General features: G+C 55.5%; 1 protein-coding gene across 2 annotated transcripts in view; it reads left to right on the forward strand.

The window, feature by feature from the left end:
- The first annotated feature begins 282 nt into the window (after positions 1-282).
- The window catches only part of ATP2A1 (ATPase sarcoplasmic/endoplasmic reticulum Ca2+ transporting 1), a 29,591-nt gene continuing 9,802 nt past the window's right edge, over positions 283-20,071 (forward strand). For both annotated transcript variants that reach the window (XM_053933261.1, XM_053933262.1), the window contains exons 1-13: positions 283-331; positions 1,967-2,105; positions 3,799-3,879; positions 4,713-4,798; positions 7,152-7,449; positions 9,199-9,365; positions 10,974-11,062; positions 12,099-12,201; positions 13,777-13,908; positions 14,583-14,708; positions 16,051-16,269; positions 18,301-18,636; positions 19,753-19,973. In XM_053933261.1, the coding sequence (XP_053789236.1) occupies positions 2,018-2,105; positions 3,799-3,879; positions 4,713-4,798; positions 7,152-7,449; positions 9,199-9,365; positions 10,974-11,062; positions 12,099-12,201; positions 13,777-13,908; positions 14,583-14,708; positions 16,051-16,269; positions 18,301-18,636; positions 19,753-19,973 (1,946 nt within the window). In that variant the 5' untranslated portion in view covers positions 283-331; positions 1,967-2,017. The remainder of the gene's footprint in view (positions 332-1,966; positions 2,106-3,798; positions 3,880-4,712; positions 4,799-7,151; positions 7,450-9,198; positions 9,366-10,973; positions 11,063-12,098; positions 12,202-13,776; positions 13,909-14,582; positions 14,709-16,050; positions 16,270-18,300; positions 18,637-19,752; positions 19,974-20,071) is intronic.

Consider the following 20,071-nt stretch of genomic DNA (forward strand, 5'->3'; position numbering starts at 1 on the left):
GGGGAATTTTTGGGAGGAATTTTTGTGAAAATTTCTTGGATTTTGGGTCCATTTTTTGCGATTTTTTCGCAATTTTTTCGAATTTCTTCGCGATTTTTTCGAATTTCTTCGCGATTTTTTCGAATTTCTTCGCGATTTTTCGGGGAGAATTTTGGGGATTTTGGGATTTTTGGGGATTTGGGATTTTCGGGGCCGCGGCGTCACCGCTGTCCCCGCTGTCCCCAAGGTGCTGGCCTGGTTCGAGGAGGGCGAGGAGACCATCACGGCCTTCGTGGAGCCCTTCGTCATCCTCCTCATCCTCATCGCCAACGCCGTCGTCGGCGTCTGGCAGGTGGGGACATCTGGGGGGATTTGGGACAATTTGGGGACATTTTGGGGGGATTTGGGACAATTTGGGGACATTTTGGGGGGATTTGGGACAATTTGGGGACATTTTGGGGGGATTTGGGACAATTTGGGGACATTTTGGGACTTTTTAGGATTATTTGTGGACATTCTGAGGGGATTTGGGGACGTTTTTGGGACATTTTGGGACATTTGGGGACATTTTGGGGAGATTTGGGGGGATTTTGGGACTTTTGGGGAGATTTGGGGACATTTGGGGACACTTTGTGGGGATTTGGGGACATTTGGGGACAATTTGGGACATTTTGGGGATGTTTTGGGCAGATTTGGGACATTTTGGGACATTTGGGGACATTTGGGGACATTTTGGGGGGATTTGGGGACATTTTGGGGGGATTTTGGGACATTTTGAGGGGATTTGGGGACGTTTTTGGGACATTTTGGGGACATTTGGGGACATTTTGGGGACATTTTGGGACTTTTTAGGATGATTTGGGGACATTTTGGGGGGATTTGGGGACATTCTGAGGGGATTTGGGGACATTTGGGGACATTTTGGGGACATTTTGGGGACATTTTGGGACATTTTGGGCAGATTTGTGGGGATTTGGGGACATTTTGAGACAATTTGGGGACATTTTGGGGAGATTTGGGGACAATTTGAGGACATTTTGGGGACAATTTGAGGACATTTTGGGGGGATTTGGGGACGTTTTTGGGACATTTTGTGGGGATTTGGGGACATTTGGGGACATTTGGGGACATTTTGTGTTCATTTGGGGACATTTGGGGGTGTTTTGGGCAGGGATTTTTGGTGACATTTTGGGGGGATTTGGGGACATTTTGGGGGGATTTTGGGGGATCTTTGTTGTCCTCGTGGTGTCCTTTGATGTCCCCACGGTGTCCCCAACGTGTCCCTGTCCTGTCCCTGTCCTGTCCCCAATGACCCCAACGATGTCCCCAAGGTGTCCCCAACGTGTCCCCAATGTCCTTGTCCTGTCCCCAATGTCCCTGTCCTGTCCCCAAGGTGTCCCCAATGATGTCCCCAATGTCCCCAGGGTGTCCCCAATGTCCCCAACGTGTCCCCAATGTCCCTGTCCTGTCCCTGTCCTGTCCCTGTGCTGTCCCCAATGACCCCAGCGATGTCCCCAGGGTGTCCCCGATGTCCCCAATGTCCCTTTGGTGTCCCCAGGAGCGGAACGCCGAGAACGCCATCGAGGCGCTCAAGGAGTGTCCCCAACGTCCTTGTCCTGTCCCTGTCCTGTCCCCAAGGTGTCCCCAATGATGTCCCCAATGTCCCCGAGGTGTCCCCAATGTCCCCAAGGTGTCCCCAATGTCCCCAACGTGTCCCCAGTGTCCCTGTCCTGTCCCTGTCCTGTCCCTGTCCTGTCCCTGTCCTGTCCCTGTGCTGTCCCCAATGACCCCAGCGATGTCCCCAGGGTGTCCCCGATGTCCCCGATGTCCCTTTGGTGTCCCCAGGAGCGGAACGCCGAGAACGCCATCGAGGCGCTCAAGGAGTGTCCCCAATGTCCCTGTCCTGTCCCTGTCCTGTCCGTGTCCTGTCCCTGCGATGTCCCCAATGATGTCCCCAATGTCCCCAACGTGTCCCCGGTGTCCCCAGGAGCGGAACGCCGAGAACGCCATCGAGGCGCTCAAGGAGTACGAGCCCGAGATGGGCAAAGTCTACCGGAGCGACCGCAAGGCCGTGCAGAGGATCAAGGCCAGGGACCTCGTGCCGGGGGACATCGCCGAGGTGGCAGGTGACAGCGGGGACACCTGGGGACACCGGGGACATCGGGGGCATCGGGGGCATCGGGGGCATCGGGGACATTGGGGACATTGGGGACATTGAGGACATTGGGGACATTGGGGTCATTGAGGACATTGGGGACTTTGGGGACATTGAGGACATTGGGGACATTGGGGACATCGGGGACATTGAGGGGTTAAAGGGACATTGGGGACATTGGGGACATCGGGGGCATCCAGGGGTCACAGGGACATCGGGGACATTGGGGACATTGGGGACATTGGGGACATCGGGGACATTGGGGACATTGGGGTCATTGGGGACATTGAGGGGTTAAAGGGACATTGGGGGCTTTGGGGACATCGGGGACATTGGAGACGTTGGGGACATTGAGGACATTGAGGACATTGGGGACATTGGGGACTTTGGGGACATCAGGGACATTGGAGACATTGGGGACATCAGGGGCATCCAGGGGTTAAAGGGACTTTGGGGACATTGGGGACATCGGGGACATCGGGGACATCGGGGACATTGGGGACATTGGGGACATCCAGGGGTTAAAGGGACATTGGGGACGTTGGGGACACTCAAGGGTCACAGGGGTCACAGGGACATTGGGGACATTGAGGACATTGGGGACATTGGGGACATTGGGGACATTGGGGACATTGAGGGGTTAAAGGGACATTGGGGACATTGGGGACACCCAGAGGTCACAGGGGTCACAGGGACAGTGGGGACATCGGGGTCACTCAGGGGTTAAAGGGACATTGGAGACATTGAGAGGTTAAAGGGACATTGGGGACATTGGGGACACTCAGGGGTCACTCAGGGGTCACTCAGGGGTCACTCAGGGGTCACTCAGGGGTCACAGGGGACAATGGGGGGACAAAGAGCCTTTGACTCCCAGTTTGTCCCAGTTTGTCCCAATCCCCTCCAGTCCCTCCCAATCCCCTCCAGTCCCTCCCAGTCCATCCCAGTTTGTCCCAGTCCATCCCAGTTTGTCCCAGTCCATCCCAGTCCCTCCCAGTCCATCCCAGTTCTCCCAGTTCATCCCAGTCCCTCCCAGTTTGTCCCAGTCCCTCCCAGTTTGTCCCAGTTCATCCCAGTCCATCCCAGTCCATCCCAGTCCATCCCAGTCCATCCCAGTCCCTCCCAGTCCCTCCCAGTCCCTCCCAGTTTGTCCCAGTCCCTCCCAGTTTGTCCCAGTTCATCCCAGTCCATCCCAGTCCATCCCAGTCCATCCCAGTCCATCCCAGTCCCTCCCAGTCCCTCCCAGTCCCTCCCAGTTTGTCCCAGTCCCTCCCAGTTTGTCCCAGTTCATCCCAGTCCATCCCAGTCCATCCCAGTCCCTCCCAGTCCCTCCCAGTTTGTCCCGGTTTGTCCCAGTTTATCCCAGTCCATCCCAGTTTGTCCCAGTTTGTCCCAGTTTGTCCCAATCCCCTCCAGTCCCTCCCAGTCCGTCCCAGTTCTCCCAGTCCATCCCAGTTTGCCCCAGTCCCTCCCAGTCCCTCCCAGTTTGTCCCAGTCCATCCCAGTCCATCCCAGTCCATCCCAGTCCATCCCAGTTTGTCCCAGTCCATCCCAGTCCATCCCAGTCCATCCCAGTTTGTCCCAGTCCATCCCAGTCCCTCCCAGTCCCTCCCAGTCCATCCCAGTTTGTCCCAGTCCATCCCAGTAAGGCCCCGCTCCGTTCCCAGTTGGGGACAAGGTCCCGGCCGACATCCGCATCATCTCCATCAAATCCACCACGCTGCGGGTGGACCAGTCCATCCTTACTGGTTCGTACTGGTTTGTACTGGTTTGGCACTGGGAGGGCACTGGGAGGGACTGGGAGGAACTGGGATGGACTGGGAGGGACTGGGAGGGACTGGGAGGAACTGGGATGAACTGGGATGAACTGGGAGGGACTGGGAGGGACTGGGAGGGGATTGAAGGGTTAAAAACGGGGGGGAAACTGAGGATGAAGAGGTTTTTTGTACTGGTTTCTACTGGTTTATACTGGTTTATACTGGTTTATACTGGTTTGGCACTGGGAGGGCACTGGGAGGAACTGGGAGGAACTGGGAGGGACTGGGATGAACTGGGATGAACTGGGAGGGACTGGGAGGGGATTGAAGGGTTAAAAACGGGGGGGGAAACTGAGGATGAAGAGGTTTTTTGTACTGGTTTATACTGGTTTATACTGGTTTGTACTGGTTTGGCACTGGGAGGGCACTGGGAGGAACTGGGATGAACTGGGAGGGACTGGGAGGGACTGGGATGGACTGGGAGGGGATTGAAGGGTTAAAAACGGGGGGGAAACTGAGGTTGAGGGGTTTTTTTTGTACTGGTTTATACTGGTTTATACTGGTTTGTACTGGTTTGTGATGGTTTACACTGGTTTATACTGGTTTCTACTGGTCTGTACTGGTTTATACTGGTTCAGACTGGTTTCAAACCGGCTCAAACTGGTTTGTACTGGGATCTCAGTGGGGACTGGGGGGGTTTCGCTGTGTCCCAGACTGGTTTATACTGGTCTGTACTGGTCCATACTGGTCCATACTGGTTTGTACTGGTTTGTACTGGTTTGTACTGGTTCCAGACCGGTTCAAACCGGTGCAAACTGGTGCAGGCGAGTCGGTGTCGGTGATCAAGCACACGGAGCCGGTGCCCGACCCCCGCGCCGTCAACCAGGACAAGAAGAACATGCTGTTCTCGGTGGGTGACGTCATCGCTGACGTCATCGCTGACGTCATCCGTGTCACCTGTGTCACCTGTGTCACCTGTGTGACGTCACCTGTGTCAGCTGTGTGACGTCATCTGTGTCACCTGTGTGACGTCACCGGTGTCACCTGTGCCACACCTGTGTGACGTCATCGGTGTTACCTGTGTCACCTGTCTGTCACCTGTGTGATGTCATTGTGGTCACCTGTGTGACCTGTCGGTGCCACGCCCGTGTGACGTCACCTGTGTCACCTGTGCCACACCTGTGTGACGTCATCGGGGTCACCTGTGCCACACCTGTGTGACGTCATCGGGGTCACCTGTGTGATGTCACCTGTGCCACACCTGTGTGATGTCATCAGTGTCACTTGTGTGACGTCATCGGTGTCACCTGTACCACACCTGTGTGACGTCATCGGGGTCACCTGTGTCACCTGTCTGTGTCACCTGTGTGATGTCATCGTGGTCACCTGTGTGACGTCACCTGTGCCACACCTGTGTCACCTGTGCCACACCTGTGTGACGTCATCAGTGTCACCTGTGTGACGTCACCTGTGTCACCTGTGTGACGTCACCGGGGTCACCTGTGTGATGTCATCAGTGTCACTTGTGTGACGTCATCGGTGTCACCTGTGCCACACCTGTGTGACGTCATCTGTGCCACCTGTGTGACGTCATCGGGGTCACCTGTGTGATGTCATCAGTGTCACTTGTGTGACGTCATCGGTGTCACCTGTACCACACCTGTGTGACGTCATCGGGGTCACCTGTGTCACCTGTCTGTGTCACCTGTGTGATGTCATCGTGGTCACCTGTGTGACGTCACCTGTGCCACACCTGTGTCACCTGTGCCACACCTGTGTGACGTCATCAGTGTCACCTGTGTGACGTCACCTGTGTCACCTGTGCCACACCTGTGTGACCTCATCGGGGTCACCTGTGTCACCCGTCTGAGGCACCTGTGTGACGTCATCGGTGTCACCTGTGCCACACCTGTGTCACCTGTGTGACATCATCGGGGTCACCTGTGTGACGTCATCGGTGTCACATTTGTGATGTCATTGGTGTCACCTGTGTGGGTCACCTGTGTGATGTCATCAGTGTTGCCTGTGTGACGTCATCAGTGTCACCTGTGTGACGTCACCTGTGTCACCTGTGCCACACCTGTGTGACGTCACCGGGGTCACCTGTCGGTGTCACGCCATCTGTGTCACACCAGTGTGATGTTCCCAAAAACCCCAAAAATCTCCAAAATGCCCTAAAAATCTCCAAAAAATCTCCAAAAACCCCAAAAATCCCCCAAAAATTCCCAAAAAAATCCCCAAAAATCCCCTAAAAATCTCCAAAAGGTCCCAAAAACCCCAAAATAACCCCCAAGAAATCCCACAAATCCCTCCAAAAATCCCCCCAAAAAACCCAAAATTCCTCCTCCAAACCCCAAAATTTTGTCTTGAAACCCCAAAATTCCTCCTCCAAACCCCAAAATTTCTCCTCCAAACCCCAAAACTTCTCAAACCCCAAAATTCCTCCTCCAAACCCCAAAATTTCTCTTCCAAACCCCAAAATTCGTGTTGAAACCCCAAAACTTCTCCTCCAAACCCCAAAATTCCTCCTCCAAACCCCGAAATTCCTCCTCCAAACCCCAAAACTTCATCTCCAAACCCCAAAATTTGTGTTGAAACCCCAAAACTTCTCCTCAAACCCCAAAATTTCATCTCCAAACCCCAAAACTTCTCCTCAAACCCCAAAATTTCACCTCCAAACCCCAAAACTTCTCTTCAAACCTCAGAATTTCTCCTCAAACCCCAAAATTCGTGTTGAAACCCCAAAACTTCTCCTCCAAACCCCAAAATTCCTCCTCCAAACGCCAAAATTCCTCCTCCAAACCCCAAAATTTTGTCTTGAAACCCCAAAATTCCTCCTCCAAACCCCAAAATTCCTCCTCCAAACCCCAAAACTTCTCCTCAAACCCCAAAATTCCTCCTCCAAACCCCAAAATTTCGTCTTGAAACCCCAAAATTCCTCCTCCAAACCCCAAAATTCCTCCTCCAAACCCCAAAACTTCTCCTCAAACCCCAAAATTTCTCCTCAAACCCCAAAATTTTGTCTTGAAACCCCAAAATTCCTCCTCCAAACCCCAAAACTTCTCCTCAAACCCCAGAATTTCTCCTCAAACCCCAAAATTCGTGTTGAAACCCCAAAACTTCTCCTCCAAACCCCAAAATTCCTCCTCCAAACGCCAAAATTCCTCCTCCAAACCCCAAAATTTCGTCTTGAAACCCCAAAATTCCTCCTCCAAACCCCAAAATTCCTCCTCCAAACCCCAAAACTTCACCTCCCCGCCCAGGGCACCAACATCGGCGCCGGCAAGGCCGTGGGCATCGTGGTGGCCACGGGCGTCAACACCGAGATCGGCAAGATCCGCGACGAGATGGCGGCCACCGAGCAGGACAAGACGCCGCTGCAGCAGAAGCTGGACGAGTTCGGCGAGCAGCTCTCCAAGGTCATCTCGCTCATCTGCGTGGCCGTCTGGGCCATCAACATCGGCCACTTCAACGACCCCGTCCACGGCGGCTCCTGGATCCGCGGCGCCATCTACTACTTCAAGATCGCCGTCGCCCTGGCCGTGGCCGCCATCCCTGAAGGTCCGTGGTGGTGGGTGCGGGGCGTGGTGGTCGTTGGTGGGGTTTTTGGAGAAGGTTCGTGGTCGTTTCTGGACCATCCGTGGTCGTTTGTGGGGTTTTGGAGAAGGTTCGTGGTCGTTTGTGGACCATCCGTGGTCGTTTGTGGGGTTTTGGAGAAGGTTCGTGGTCGTTTGTGGACCATCCGTGGTCGTTTGTGGGGTTTTGGAGAAGGTTCGTGGTCGTTTGTGGACCATTCATGGTCATTTATGGGGTTTTGGAGAAGGTTTGTGGTCACTTATGGGGTTTTGGAGAACATCCGTGGTCGTTTATGGGGTTTTGGAGAACATTTGTGGTCGTTTGTGGACCATCCATGGTCGTTTATGGGGTTTTGGAGAAGGATCGTGGTCATTTCTGGACCATCCGTGGTCATTTATGGGGTTTTGGAGAAGGTTTGTGGTCATTTGTGGACCATTCATGGTCATTTATGGGGTTTTGGAGAAGGTTTGTGGTCACTTATGGACCATCCGTGGTCATTTATGGGGTTTTGGAGAACATTCAGGGTCATTTATGGGGTTTTGGAGAAGGTTTGTGGTCGTTTGTGGACCATCCGCGGTCGTTTATGGGGTTTTGGAGAAGGTTCGTGGTCGTTTCTGGACCATCCGTGGTCGTTTGTGGGGTTTTGGAGAAGGTTCGTGGTCGTTTGTGGACCATCCGTGGTCATTTATGGGGTTTTGGAGAAGGTTCGTGGTCGTTTATGGGGTTTTGGAGAACATTTGTGGTCGTTTATGGGGTTTTGGAGAACATTTGTGGTCGTTTGTGGACCATCCATGGTCGTTTATGGGGTTTTGGAGAAGGTTCGTGGTCATTTATGGACCATTCATGGTCATTTATGGGGTTTTGGAGAAGGTTTGTGGTCACTTATGGGGTTTTGGAGAACATCTGTGGTCATTTATGGACCATCCGTGGTTGTTTATGGGGTTTTGGAGAAGGTTTGTGGTCGTTTATGGGGTTTTGGAGAACATTCAAGGTCACTTATGGGGTTTTGGAGAACATCCGTGGTCGTTTATGGGGTTTTGGAGAACATTTGTGGTCGTTTGTGGACCATCCATGGTCGTTTATGGGGTTTTGGAGAACATTCATGGTCATTTATGGGGTCTTGGAGAACATCCATGGTCATTTATGGGGTTTTGGAGAAGGTTTGTGATCATTTCTGGACCATTCATGGTCACTTATGGGATTTTGGAGAACATCCGTGGTCACTTATGGGGTTTTGGAGAAGGTTCGTGGTCACTTATGGACCATCCGTGGTCACTTACGGACCATTTGTGGTCAGTTATGGACCATTCATGGTCATTTATGGGGCTTTGAAGAAGGTTTGTGCTCATTCATGGAGTTTTGGAGAAGGTTCGTGGCCATTTATGGACCATTCATGGTCACTTGTGGACCATTTGTGGTCATTCGTGGGGTTTTGGAGAACATTTATGGTCATTTCTGGACCACGCGTGGTCATTTCTGGACCATTCATGGTCATTTATGGACCATTTATGGTCAATTATGGAGTCTTGGAGAAGCTTTGTGGTCACTCGTGGACCACCCGTGGTCATTCATGGTCATTTGTGGACCATTTGTGGTCACTCGTGGAGTTTTGGAGAAGCTTCGTGGTCACTCGCGGACTTCCGAGCCTCTCCAGATGGCCGCCGCCAACCTCTGCCCGCCTCCCTGGTGGCCTCGGTGGCCCCGGTGACCCCGAGATGTCTTCTCCTCCCCAAGGTCTGCCGGCGGTCATCACCACCTGCCTGGCGCTGGGCACGCGCCGCATGGCCAAGAAGAACGCCATCGTCCGCAGCCTGCCCTCCGTGGAGACCCTGGGCTGCACCTCGGTCATCTGCTCCGACAAGACCGGCACGCTGACCACCAACCAGATGTCCGTCTGCAAGGTGGGGCCACCGCCCCGGAAGAGACCCCAGAAATACCCGGAATGCCCGTGGAGAACCCAAAATGTTCATGAGAACCTCAAAAATGTCCATGGAGAACCCAAAAATTTCCATGGAGAACCCAAAATGCTCATGAGAACCTCAAAAATGTCCATGGAGAACCCAAAATGTCCATGGAGAACCCAAAATGTTCATGAGAACCTGAAAAATTTCCATGGAGAACCCAAAAATGTCCATTGAGAACCCAAAATGTTCATGAGAACCCCAAAAATTTCCATTGAGAACCCAGAATGTTCATGAGAACCTGAAAAATGTCCATGGAGAACGCAAAATGTCCATGGAGAACTCAAAATGTTCATGAGAACCCCAAAAATTTCCATGGAGAATCCAAAATGTTCATGAGAACCTCAAAAATGTCCATGGAGAACCCAGAATTGTTGCATGGAGAACCCAAAATGTCCATGAGAAACCTCAAAAATGTCCATGGAGAACCCAAAATGTCCATGGAGAACCCAAAATGTTCATGAGAACCTGAAAAATTTCCATGGAGAACCCAAAAATGTCCATGGAGAACCCAAAATGTTCATGAGAACCCCAAAAATTTCCATTGAGAACCCAGAATGTTCATGAGAACCTGAAAAATGTCCATGGAGAACGCAAAATGTCCATGGAGAACCCAAAATGTTCATGAGAACCTCAAAAATGTCCATGGAGAACCCAAAATGTTCATGGAGAACCCAAAGTGTTCATGAGAACCTCAAAAATGTCCATGGAGAACCCAAAATGTCCATGGAGAACCCAAAATGTTCATGAGAACCTCAAAAATGTCCATGGAGAACCCAAAATGTTCATGGAGAACCCAAAGTGTTCATGAGAACCTCAAAAATGTCCATGGAGAACCCAAAATGTCCATGAGAACCTGAAAAATTTCTATGGAGAACCCAAAATTTCTTCTGGAATTGCAAAATTTCCATGGAGAAACCAAAATTTCCACCAGGAACCCCAAAATCTCCATGGAAACCCCAAAATTCCTCCAGGAGACCCCAAAATTCCTCCAAGAACCCCAAAATTCCTCCTGGAGACCCCAAAATTCCTCCAAGAACCCCAAAATTCCATGTGAGAACCTCAAAATCTCCATGGAAACCCCAAAATTCCTCCAGAAACCCCAAAATTTTCTCCAGGAGACCCCAAAATCTCCATTGAAACCCCAAAGTTCCTCCAGGAGACCCCAAAATTCCACCTGGGAACCCCAAAATTTCTTCTGGAGAACCCAAAAATTCCACCGGGAAACCCCAAAATTCCACCTGGGGACCCCAAAATCTCCATGGAAACGCCAAAATTTCTTCTGGAGAACCCAAAAATTCCTCCAGAAATCCCAAAATTTTCTCCAGGAGGCCCCAAAATTCCACCTGGAAACCCCAAAATCTCCATGGAAACCCCAAAATTCCTCCAGAAACCCCAAAATTTTCTCCAGGAAACCCCAAAATTCCACCAGGAGACCCCAAAATTCCACCTGGGAACCCCAAAATTCCTCCAAGAACCCCAAAATTCCACCTGGGGACCCCAAAATCTCCAGGAGAACGCCCCAGGAACGTCCCCGTTTGTCCCCAGATGTTCATCATGGACAAGGTGGAGGGCGACGTCTGCTCCCTGAACGAGTTCTCCATCACCGGCTCCACCTACGCCCCCGAGGGAGAAGTGTGAGTGCCACATGTCCCCAGATGTCACCTCGGGAGTCCCCAAATGTCACCTCGGGGTCCCCCAAAGCCACCCCGGGAGGTCCGGACCTCCAAAAGCTCCTCAGATGTCCTCAAAAGCTCCTCAGATGTCCTCAAAAGCTCCTCAGAGGTCCTCAAATCCCACCTGGTGTCCCCAAGTGTCGCCTTGAAGGTCCTCAAATGTCACCCGAGGTCCTCAGTGACGCCCCAGTGTCCCCCGATGTCCATCCTTGAACTCGATGTCCCCAATGTCCCCTGATGTCCACCTTGACCTCGATGTCCCTCAACGTTCTCCTGACCCCGATGTCCACCTTGACCCCAATGTCCACCTTGACCTCAGTGTCCACCTTGACCCCAATGTCCACCTTGACCTCAGTGTCCACCTTGACCCCAATGTCCACCTTGACCTCAGTGTCCACCTTGACCGTGATGTCCCCAATGTCCACCTTGACCCCAATGTCCACCTTGACCCCAGTGTCCATCTTGACCCCGATGTCCACCTTGACCTCAGTGTCCCAATGTCCACCTTGACCCCGATGTCCACCTTGACCCCGATGTCCACCTTGACCCAAATGTCCACCTTGACCCAAATGTCCACCTTGACCCCTGATGTCCACCTTGACCTCCATGTCCACCTTGACCTCAATGTCCACCTTGACCTCAATGTCCACCTTGACCCCTGATGTCCACCTTGACCTCAGTGTCCCCAATGTCCCCCTTGACCCCTGATGTCCACCATGACCTTGATGTCCCTCAACGTTCTCCTGACCTCAATGTCCACCTTGACCCCAATGTCCACCATGACCTTGATGTCCCTCAATGTCCACCTTGACCTCAATGTCCCCAATGTCCCCGATGTCCACCTTGACCCCGATGTCCACCTTGACCCCGATGTCCACGTTGACCCCGATGTCCACCTTGACCCCGATGTCCACCTTGACCCCGATGTCCACCTTGACCCCGATGTCCACGTTGACCCCGCTGTCCACGTTGACCCCGCTGTCCCCCGTGTCCCCAGGCTGAAGCAGGAGCGGCCGGTCAAGGCCGGTCAGTTCGATGGCCTGGTGGAGCTGGCCACCATCTGCGCCCTCTGCAACGACTCCTCGCTGGACTACAACGAGGTGAGCGCCGCCGGCCCAGCCGGGCCACCCGGGCCACCGCCGGGGCCACCTGGGCCACCAGGGACACCAGCGGGGCCACCTGGGCCACCTGGGCCACCACCGGGGCTCCCTGGGCCACCTGGGTCATCTGGGTCACCTGCGCCACCTGGGTCATCTGGGTCACCTGGGCCACCTGGGTCACCACCGGGGCCACCTGGGTCACCTGGGTCATCTCGGCCACCACCTGGGCCACCTGGGCCACCTGGGTCATCTCGGCCACCCCCTGGGCCACCTGGGCCACCTGGGCCACCGCCGGGGCCCCCTGGGCCACTGCCAGGGCCACCTGGGCCACCTGGGTCACCAGCAGAGTCACCTGGGTCATTTGGGCCACCAGCAGGGCCTCCAGGGCCACCAACTGGATTATCTGGGTCACCTAGGCCACCACCGGGGACACCTGGGCCACCTGGGCCACCACCGAGGTCACCTGGGCCACCGGGGCCACCTGGGCCACCAGGGACACCTGGGCCACCTGGGTCACCAGTGGGGCCACCAGGGCCACCAGCAGAGTCACCTGGGCCATCTGGGTCACTGGGGTCACCTGGGTCACCTGGGTCATCTGGGCCACCTGGGCCACCAGCGGGGCCACCTGGGTCACCTGGGTCATCTGGGCCACCACCTGGGCCACCCGGGCCACCGCCGGGGCCACCTGGGCCACCTGGGTCACCTGGGCCACCAGCGGGGCCACCCGGGCCACCGCCGGGGCCACCGGGGCCACCGGGGCCACCTGGGCCATCTGGGTCACCAGCGGGGCCACCAACTGGATTATCTGGGTCACCTGGGCCACCTGGGCCACCAGGACCACCTGGGTCATCTAGGTCACCTGGGTCATCTGGGTCACCTGGGTCACCTGGGCCACCAGGGCCACCTGGGTCATCTGGGTCACCTGGGCCACCGCCGGGGACACCTGGGCCACCTGGGCCACCGGGGTCACCTGGGCCACCGCCGGGGCCACCTGGGTCATCTGGGCTACCGGGGCCACCGGGGACACCTGGGTCATTTGGGCCACCACCGGGGTTATCTGGGCCACCGCCGGGGCCACCTGTCCCACCTGTCCCACCCATCCCACCTGTCCCACCTGTCCATGTCCCACCTGTCCCACCTGTCCATGTCCCACCTCACCTGTCCCACCTGTCCCACCTGTCCCACCTGTCCACGTCCCACCTCACCTGTCCCACCTGTCCATGTCCCACCTCTCACCTGTCCCACCTGTCCATGTCCCACCTGTCCCACCTGTCCATGTCCCACCTCTCACCTGTCCCACCTGTCCATGTGTCACCTGTCCTCACCTGTCCCACCTCACCTGTCCCACCTGTCCATGTCCCACCTCTCACCTGTCCATGTCCCACCTGTCCCACCTGTCCATGTCCCACCTGTCCCACCTGTCCACGTCCCACCTCACCTGTCCCACCTGTCCCACCTGTCCCACCTGTCCATGTCCCACCTGTCCCACCTGTCCATGTCCCACCTGTCCCACCTGTCCATGTCCCACCTCACCTGTCCCACCTCTCACCTGTCCACGTCCCACCTGTCCCTCAGGCCAAGGGCGTGTACGAGAAGGTCGGCGAGGCCACCGAGACGGCGCTCACCTGCCTGGTGGAGAAGATGAACGTCTTCAACACCGACGTCAGGAACCTGTCCAAGGTGGAGCGCGCCAACGCCTGCAACGCCGTGAGTGTCACCTGGGCCACCACCTGGGCCACCACCTGGGACACCTGGGCCACCACCTGGGCCACCATCCAGGTCACCTGGGCCACCTGGAGAACCTCCCGTTGTCACCTTGTCCACGGTTCCTCTGGTTCTCCCCATCTTCTGGTGGCACCTGTCCCACCTGTCCCACCTGTCCCACCTTGGCCACCACCTTGGCCACCTTCTGGGCCACCTTCTGGGTCACCTGGGTCACCTGGGCCACCTGGAGAACCTCCCGTTCTCACCTTGTCCACGGTTCCTCTGGTTCTCCCCATCTTCTGGTGGCACCTGGGCCACCTTCTGGGCCACCTGGGCCACCTGGGCCACCATCCAGGTCACCTGGGCCACCTGGAGAACCTCCCGTTGTCTCCTTGTTCACGGTTCCTCTGGTTCTCCTCGTGTTCTGGGTCACCTGCCCCACCTTGGCCACCACCTGTCCCACCTGGGCCACCATCCGGGTCACCTGGGCCACCTGGAGAACCTCCCGTTGTCTCCTTGTCCATGGTTCCTCTGGTTCTCCCCATCTTCTGGTGGCATCTGGGCCACCTTGGCCACCTTCTGGGTCACCTGTCCCACCTTGGCCACCACCTGTCCCACCTTGGCCACCTTCTGGGCCACCTGGTGGCCCGCGGTGGCACGCGTGCCGTCCCTCTCAGGTGATCAAGCAGCTGATGAAGAAGGAGTTCACGCTGGAGTTCTCCAGGGACAGGAAGTCCATGTCGGTCTTCTGCTCGCCGGCCAAGGCCTCGCGCGCCGCCGTGGGCAACAAGATGTTCGTCAAGGTGGGACACCCGGGGGAGGTCACCTGGGGGAGGTCACCTGGGGGAGGTCACCTGGGTCCCACCACCCCAAACCTTCTCCAACCTTGGTCCCACCACCCCAAACCTTCTCCAACCTTGGTCCCACCACCCCAAACCTTCTCCAACCTTGGTCCCACCATCTCAAACCTTGGTCCCACCACCCCAAACCTTCTCAAACCTTGGTCCCACCACTCCAAACCTTCTCCAACCTCCACCCCACCACTCTAAACCTTCTCCAACTTTTGTTCCACCACCCCAAACCTTCTCCAACCTCCATCCCACCACCCAAAACCTCCATCCCACCACCCCAAACCTTCTCCAACCTTGGTCCCACCACTTTAAACCTTCTCCAACTTTTGTCCCAACACCCCAAACCTTCTCCAACCTTGGTCCCACCACCCCAAACCTTCTCCAACCTTGGTCCCACCATCTCAAACCTTGGTCCCACCACCCCAGACCTTCTCAAACCTTGGTCCCACCACTCCAAACCTTCTCCAACCTCCATCCCACCACTCTAAACCTTCTCCAACTTTTGTCCCACCACCCCAAACCTTCTCCAAATTTGGTCCCACCACCCCAAACCTTCTCCAACCTTGGTCCCACCACCCCAAACCTTCTCCAACCTTGGTCCCACCACTCTAAACCTTCTCCAACTTTTGTCCCACCACCCCAAACCTTCTCCAAATTTGGTCCCACCACCCCAAACCTTCTCCAACCTCCATCCCACCATCTCAAGCCTTGGTCCCACCACCCCAAACCTTCTCCAGTCTCCATCCCACCACCCCAAACCTTGGTCCCACCACTCCAAACCTTCTCCAACCTCCATCCCACCACCCCAAACCTTCTCCAACCTTGGTCCCACCACTCCAAACCTCCATCCCACCACTCTAAACCTTCTCCGAACTTGGTCCCACCACCCCAAACCTTCTCCAACCTTGGTCCCACCATCTCAAACCTTGGTCCCCCCACCCCAGACCTTCTCAAACCTTGGTCCCACCACTCTAAACCTTCTCCAACCTCCATCCCACCACTCCAAACCTTCTCAAACCTCCATCCCACCACCCAAAACCTCCATCCCACCACCCCAAACCTTCTCCAACCTCGGTCCCACCACCCCAAACCTTCTCCAACTTTTGTCCCACCACGCCAAACCTTCTCAAACCTCCATCCCACCACCCCAAACCTTCTCCAACCTCGGTCCCACCACCCCAAACCTTCTCCAACCTCGGTCCCACCACTCCAAACCTTGGTCCCACCACCCCAAACCTTCTCCAACCCCCATCCCACCCTCCTGGGACCGCGTCCCCACGTGCCACCGCCGCAGGGCGCCCCCGAGGGCGTCATCGACCGCTGCAACTACGTCCGGGTGGGGACGTCGCGCGTGCCGCTGACGCCGGCGGTCAAGGAGAAGATCCAGAGCGTCATCAGGGAGTGGGGCACGGGCAGGGACACCCTGCGCTGCCTGGCCCTGGCCACCCGCGACACGCCGCCCAAGAAGGAGGACATGGTCCTCGAGGACTCCTCCAAGTTCGCCGAGTACGAGGTCGGTGGCCCCCTGGGTGGTGGGACCTTGGTTTGGGTGGTGGGACTTCATTTTTGGGTGGTGGGACCTCGTTTTGGGTGGTGGGACCTTGGTTGGGTGGTGGGATCTCAATTTTGGGTGGTGGGACCTTGGTTGGGTGGTGGGATCTCAATTTTGGGTGGTGGAACCTTCATTGGGTGGTGGGATCTTGGTTTGGGTGGTGGGATCTCATTTTTCGTGGTGGGACCTCATTTTTGGTGGTGGGACCTTGATTTTGGGTGGTGGGATCTTGGTTTGGGTGGTGGAACTTCATCTTTGGGTGGTGGGACCTCGATTTTGGGTGGTGAGACCATGGTTTGGGTGGTGGGATCTCAATTTTGGGTGGTGGGACCTTGGTTTGGGTGGTGGGACCTTGGTTGGGTGGTGGGACGTCATTTTGGGTGGTGGAACTTCATCTTTGGGTGGTGGGACCTTGGTTGGGTGGTGGGACGTCATTTTGGGTGGTGGGACTTCATTTTTGGGTGGTGGGACCTGATTTTGGGTGGTGGGACTTCATTTTTGGTGGTGGGACCTTGGTTAGGTGGTGGGACTTCATTTTTGGGTGGTGGGACCTCGTTTTGGGTGATGGAACTTCATCTTTGGGTGGTGGGACCTTGGTTGGGTGGTGGAACTTCATCTTTGGGTGGTGGGATCTCGATTTTGGGTGGTGAGACCTTGGTTTGGGTGGTGGGACCTTGGTTTGGGTGGTGGGACCTCATTTTTCATGGTGGGACCTCATTTTTGGGTGGTGGGATCTTGGTTTGGGTGGTGGAACTTCATTTTTGGATGGTGGGATCTCCTTGTGGGTGGTGGGACCTCGATTTTGGGTGGTGGGACCTTGGTTTGGTGGTGGAACTTCATTTTAGGTGGTGGGACCTCGTTTTGGGTGGTGGGACCTCATTTTTGGGTGGTGGGATCTCATTTTTGGTGGTGGGACCTCGCTTTGGGTGGTGGAACTTCATTTTTGGATGGTGGGATCTCATTTTTGGTGGTGGGACCTCGTTTTGGGGAGTTCTTGGGTCCTTTTGGGGTTCTCGGCTCTGTAGGAACACCTGGAACCTTCTGTGGGGTCTTCAGGAGGTCTCCACGACCTCCAAACCCCATTTTTGGACTTCCATGGTCCCACCACCATCTCCAAACCCCATTTTTGGACTTCCATGGTCCCACCACCATCTCCAAACCCCATTTTTGGTGGTTCCTGGTCCTCCATGATCTCTAAAACCCCATTTTTGGTGGTTTCTGGTCCCACCACGATCTCCAAACCCCATTTTTGGTGGTTCCTGGTTCTCCAAGACCTCCAAAATCCCATTTTTGAAGGTTCCTCATCCTTGGTGACCTCCAAAACTTGTTTTTTTTGGGTTCCTGGTCCCACCACCACCTCCAAACCCCCATTTTTGAAGGTTCCTGGTCCCACCACGATCTCCAAACCCCATTTTTGGAGGTTCTTCATCCTTGATGTCCTCCAAACCCCATTTTTGGTGGTTCGTGGTCCTCCAAGACCTCCAAAACTTTATTTTTGGAGGTTCCTCATCCTTGATGTCCTCCAAAACTTGGGTTTTTTTGGGTTTCTGGTCCCACCACGACCACCAAACCCCATTTTTGGAGGTTCTTCATCCTTGGTGACCTCCAAACCCCATTTTTGGTGGTTCCTGGTTCTCCAAGACCTCCAAAACTTCATTTTTGGAGGTTCCTCATCCTTGATGTCCTCCAAAACTTGGGTTTTTTGGGTTCCTGGTCCCACCACCACCTCCAAACCCCATTTTTGGTGGTTCCTGGTCCTCCAAGACCTCCAAAACTTCATTTTTGGAGGTTCCTCATCCTTGATGTCCTCCAAAACTTGGGGGTTTTTGGGTTTCTGGTCCCACCACGACCACCAAACCCCATTTTTGGAGGTTCCTCATGCTTGGTGACCTCCAAAACTCCACTTTTTTGGGTTCCTGGTCCCACCACGATCTCCAAACCCCCATTTTCGGTCCATCCCCGGTCCCACCACCTCTCCCCGCCCTTCTCCAGACCGACCTGACCTTCGTGGGCTGCGTGGGCATGCTGGACCCGCCGCGCAAGGAGGTGATGGGCTCCATCCGGCTGTGCCGCGACGCCGGCATCCGCGTCATCATGATCACCGGCGACAACAAGGGCACGGCCATCGCCATCTGCCGCCGCATCGGCATCTTCGGCGAGGACGAGGAGGTCTCCGGCCGCGCCTACACCGGCCGCGAGTTCGACGACCTGCCGCTGTCCGAGCAGCGCGAGGCCTGCCGCCGCGCCTGCTGCTTCGCCCGCGTCGAGCCCACCCACAAGTCCAAGATCGTGGAGTTCCTGCAGTCCTTCGACGAGATCACCGCCATGGTGAGGAGGAGGAGGAGGCGGGCCGGTGTGGTTGGGGAGGTCCACCATGGGGTTTGAGAGGGTTCGGGGGCGGTTTTGGAGGTTTAACATGGGTTTATGGGGGTTTATGGTCCAAAGATCTTGATGGACGTGGTTATGGAGATCCACCATGGGGTTTGAGAGGGTTCGGGGGCGGTTTTGGAGGTTTAGCGTGGGTTTGTGGGGGTTTGTGGTCCAAAGATCTTGATGGACGTGGTTATGGAGGTCCACCATGGATTTATGGGGGTTCGGGTGTGGTTTTGGAGGTCCACCGTGGATTTATGGGGGTTTATGGTCCAAAGATCTTGATGGACGTGGTTATGGAGATCCACCATGGGGTTTGAGAGGGTTTGGGGTGGAATTTTGTTGGTGGACGTGGTTATGGAGGTCCACCATGGATTTATGGGGGTTCGGGTGTGGTTTTGGAGGTCCACCGTGGATTTATGGGGGTTTATGGTCCAAAGATCTTGATGGACGTGGTTATGGAGGTCCACCATGGGGTTTGAGAGGGTTTGGGGTGGAATTTTGTTGGTGGACGTGGTTATGGAGGTCCACCATGGATTTATGGGGGTTCGGGTGTGGTTTTGGAGGTCCACCGTGGATTTATGGGGGTTTATGGTCCAAAGATCTTGATGGACGTGGTTATGGAGGTCCACCATGGGTTGGCAAAGGGTTTGGGTGTGTTTTTTTGACGTAGTTTTGGAGTCCCACCACCAACTCCACCAACTTCTGACGTAGTTTTGGAGTCCCACCACCAACTCCACCTAGTTCTGACCTTCCACCACCAACTTCTGACGTAGTTTTGGTGTCCCACCACAAACTCCACCTAGTTCTGAGCTTCCACCACCAACTTCTGACGTAGTTTTGGTGTCCCACCACCAACTCCACCTAGTTCTGAGCTTCCACCACCAACTTCTGACGTAGTTTTGGAGTCCCACCACCAACTCCCCTAGTTCTGAGCTTCCACCACCAACTTCTGACGTAGTTTTGGAGTCCCACCACCCACCCAACCTCACGCCCCACCACTCTCCGAGCTCCCACCGCCCAACCCCGCGCCCCCCCTTTCCCTCACCTCTTTTTCTGCCCGCCCCCCCTCAGACCGGCGACGGCGTCAACGACGCGCCGGCGCTGAAGAAGGCCGAGATCGGCATCGCCATGGGCTCGGGCACGGCCGTGGCCAAGACGGCCTCGGAGATGGTCCTGGCCGACGACAACTTCTCCACCATCGTGGCGGCCGTGGAGGAGGGCAGGGCCATCTACAACAACATGAAGCAGTTCATCCGTTACCTCATCTCCTCCAACGTGGGCGAGGTCGTCTGGTGAGCGCCCGCTTCTGCACCGGTCCAGACCGGTCCGGACCAGTTTAGACCAGTCTGGACCAGTCTTGGACCAGCTTTGGACCAGCTCAGAGCGGTTG

This window comes from Vidua chalybeata, assembly GCF_026979565.1.
Source record: "Vidua chalybeata isolate OUT-0048 chromosome 37 unlocalized genomic scaffold, bVidCha1 merged haplotype SUPER_37_unloc_6, whole genome shotgun sequence".
Taxonomy (NCBI): Eukaryota; Metazoa; Chordata; class Aves; order Passeriformes; family Viduidae; genus Vidua; species Vidua chalybeata.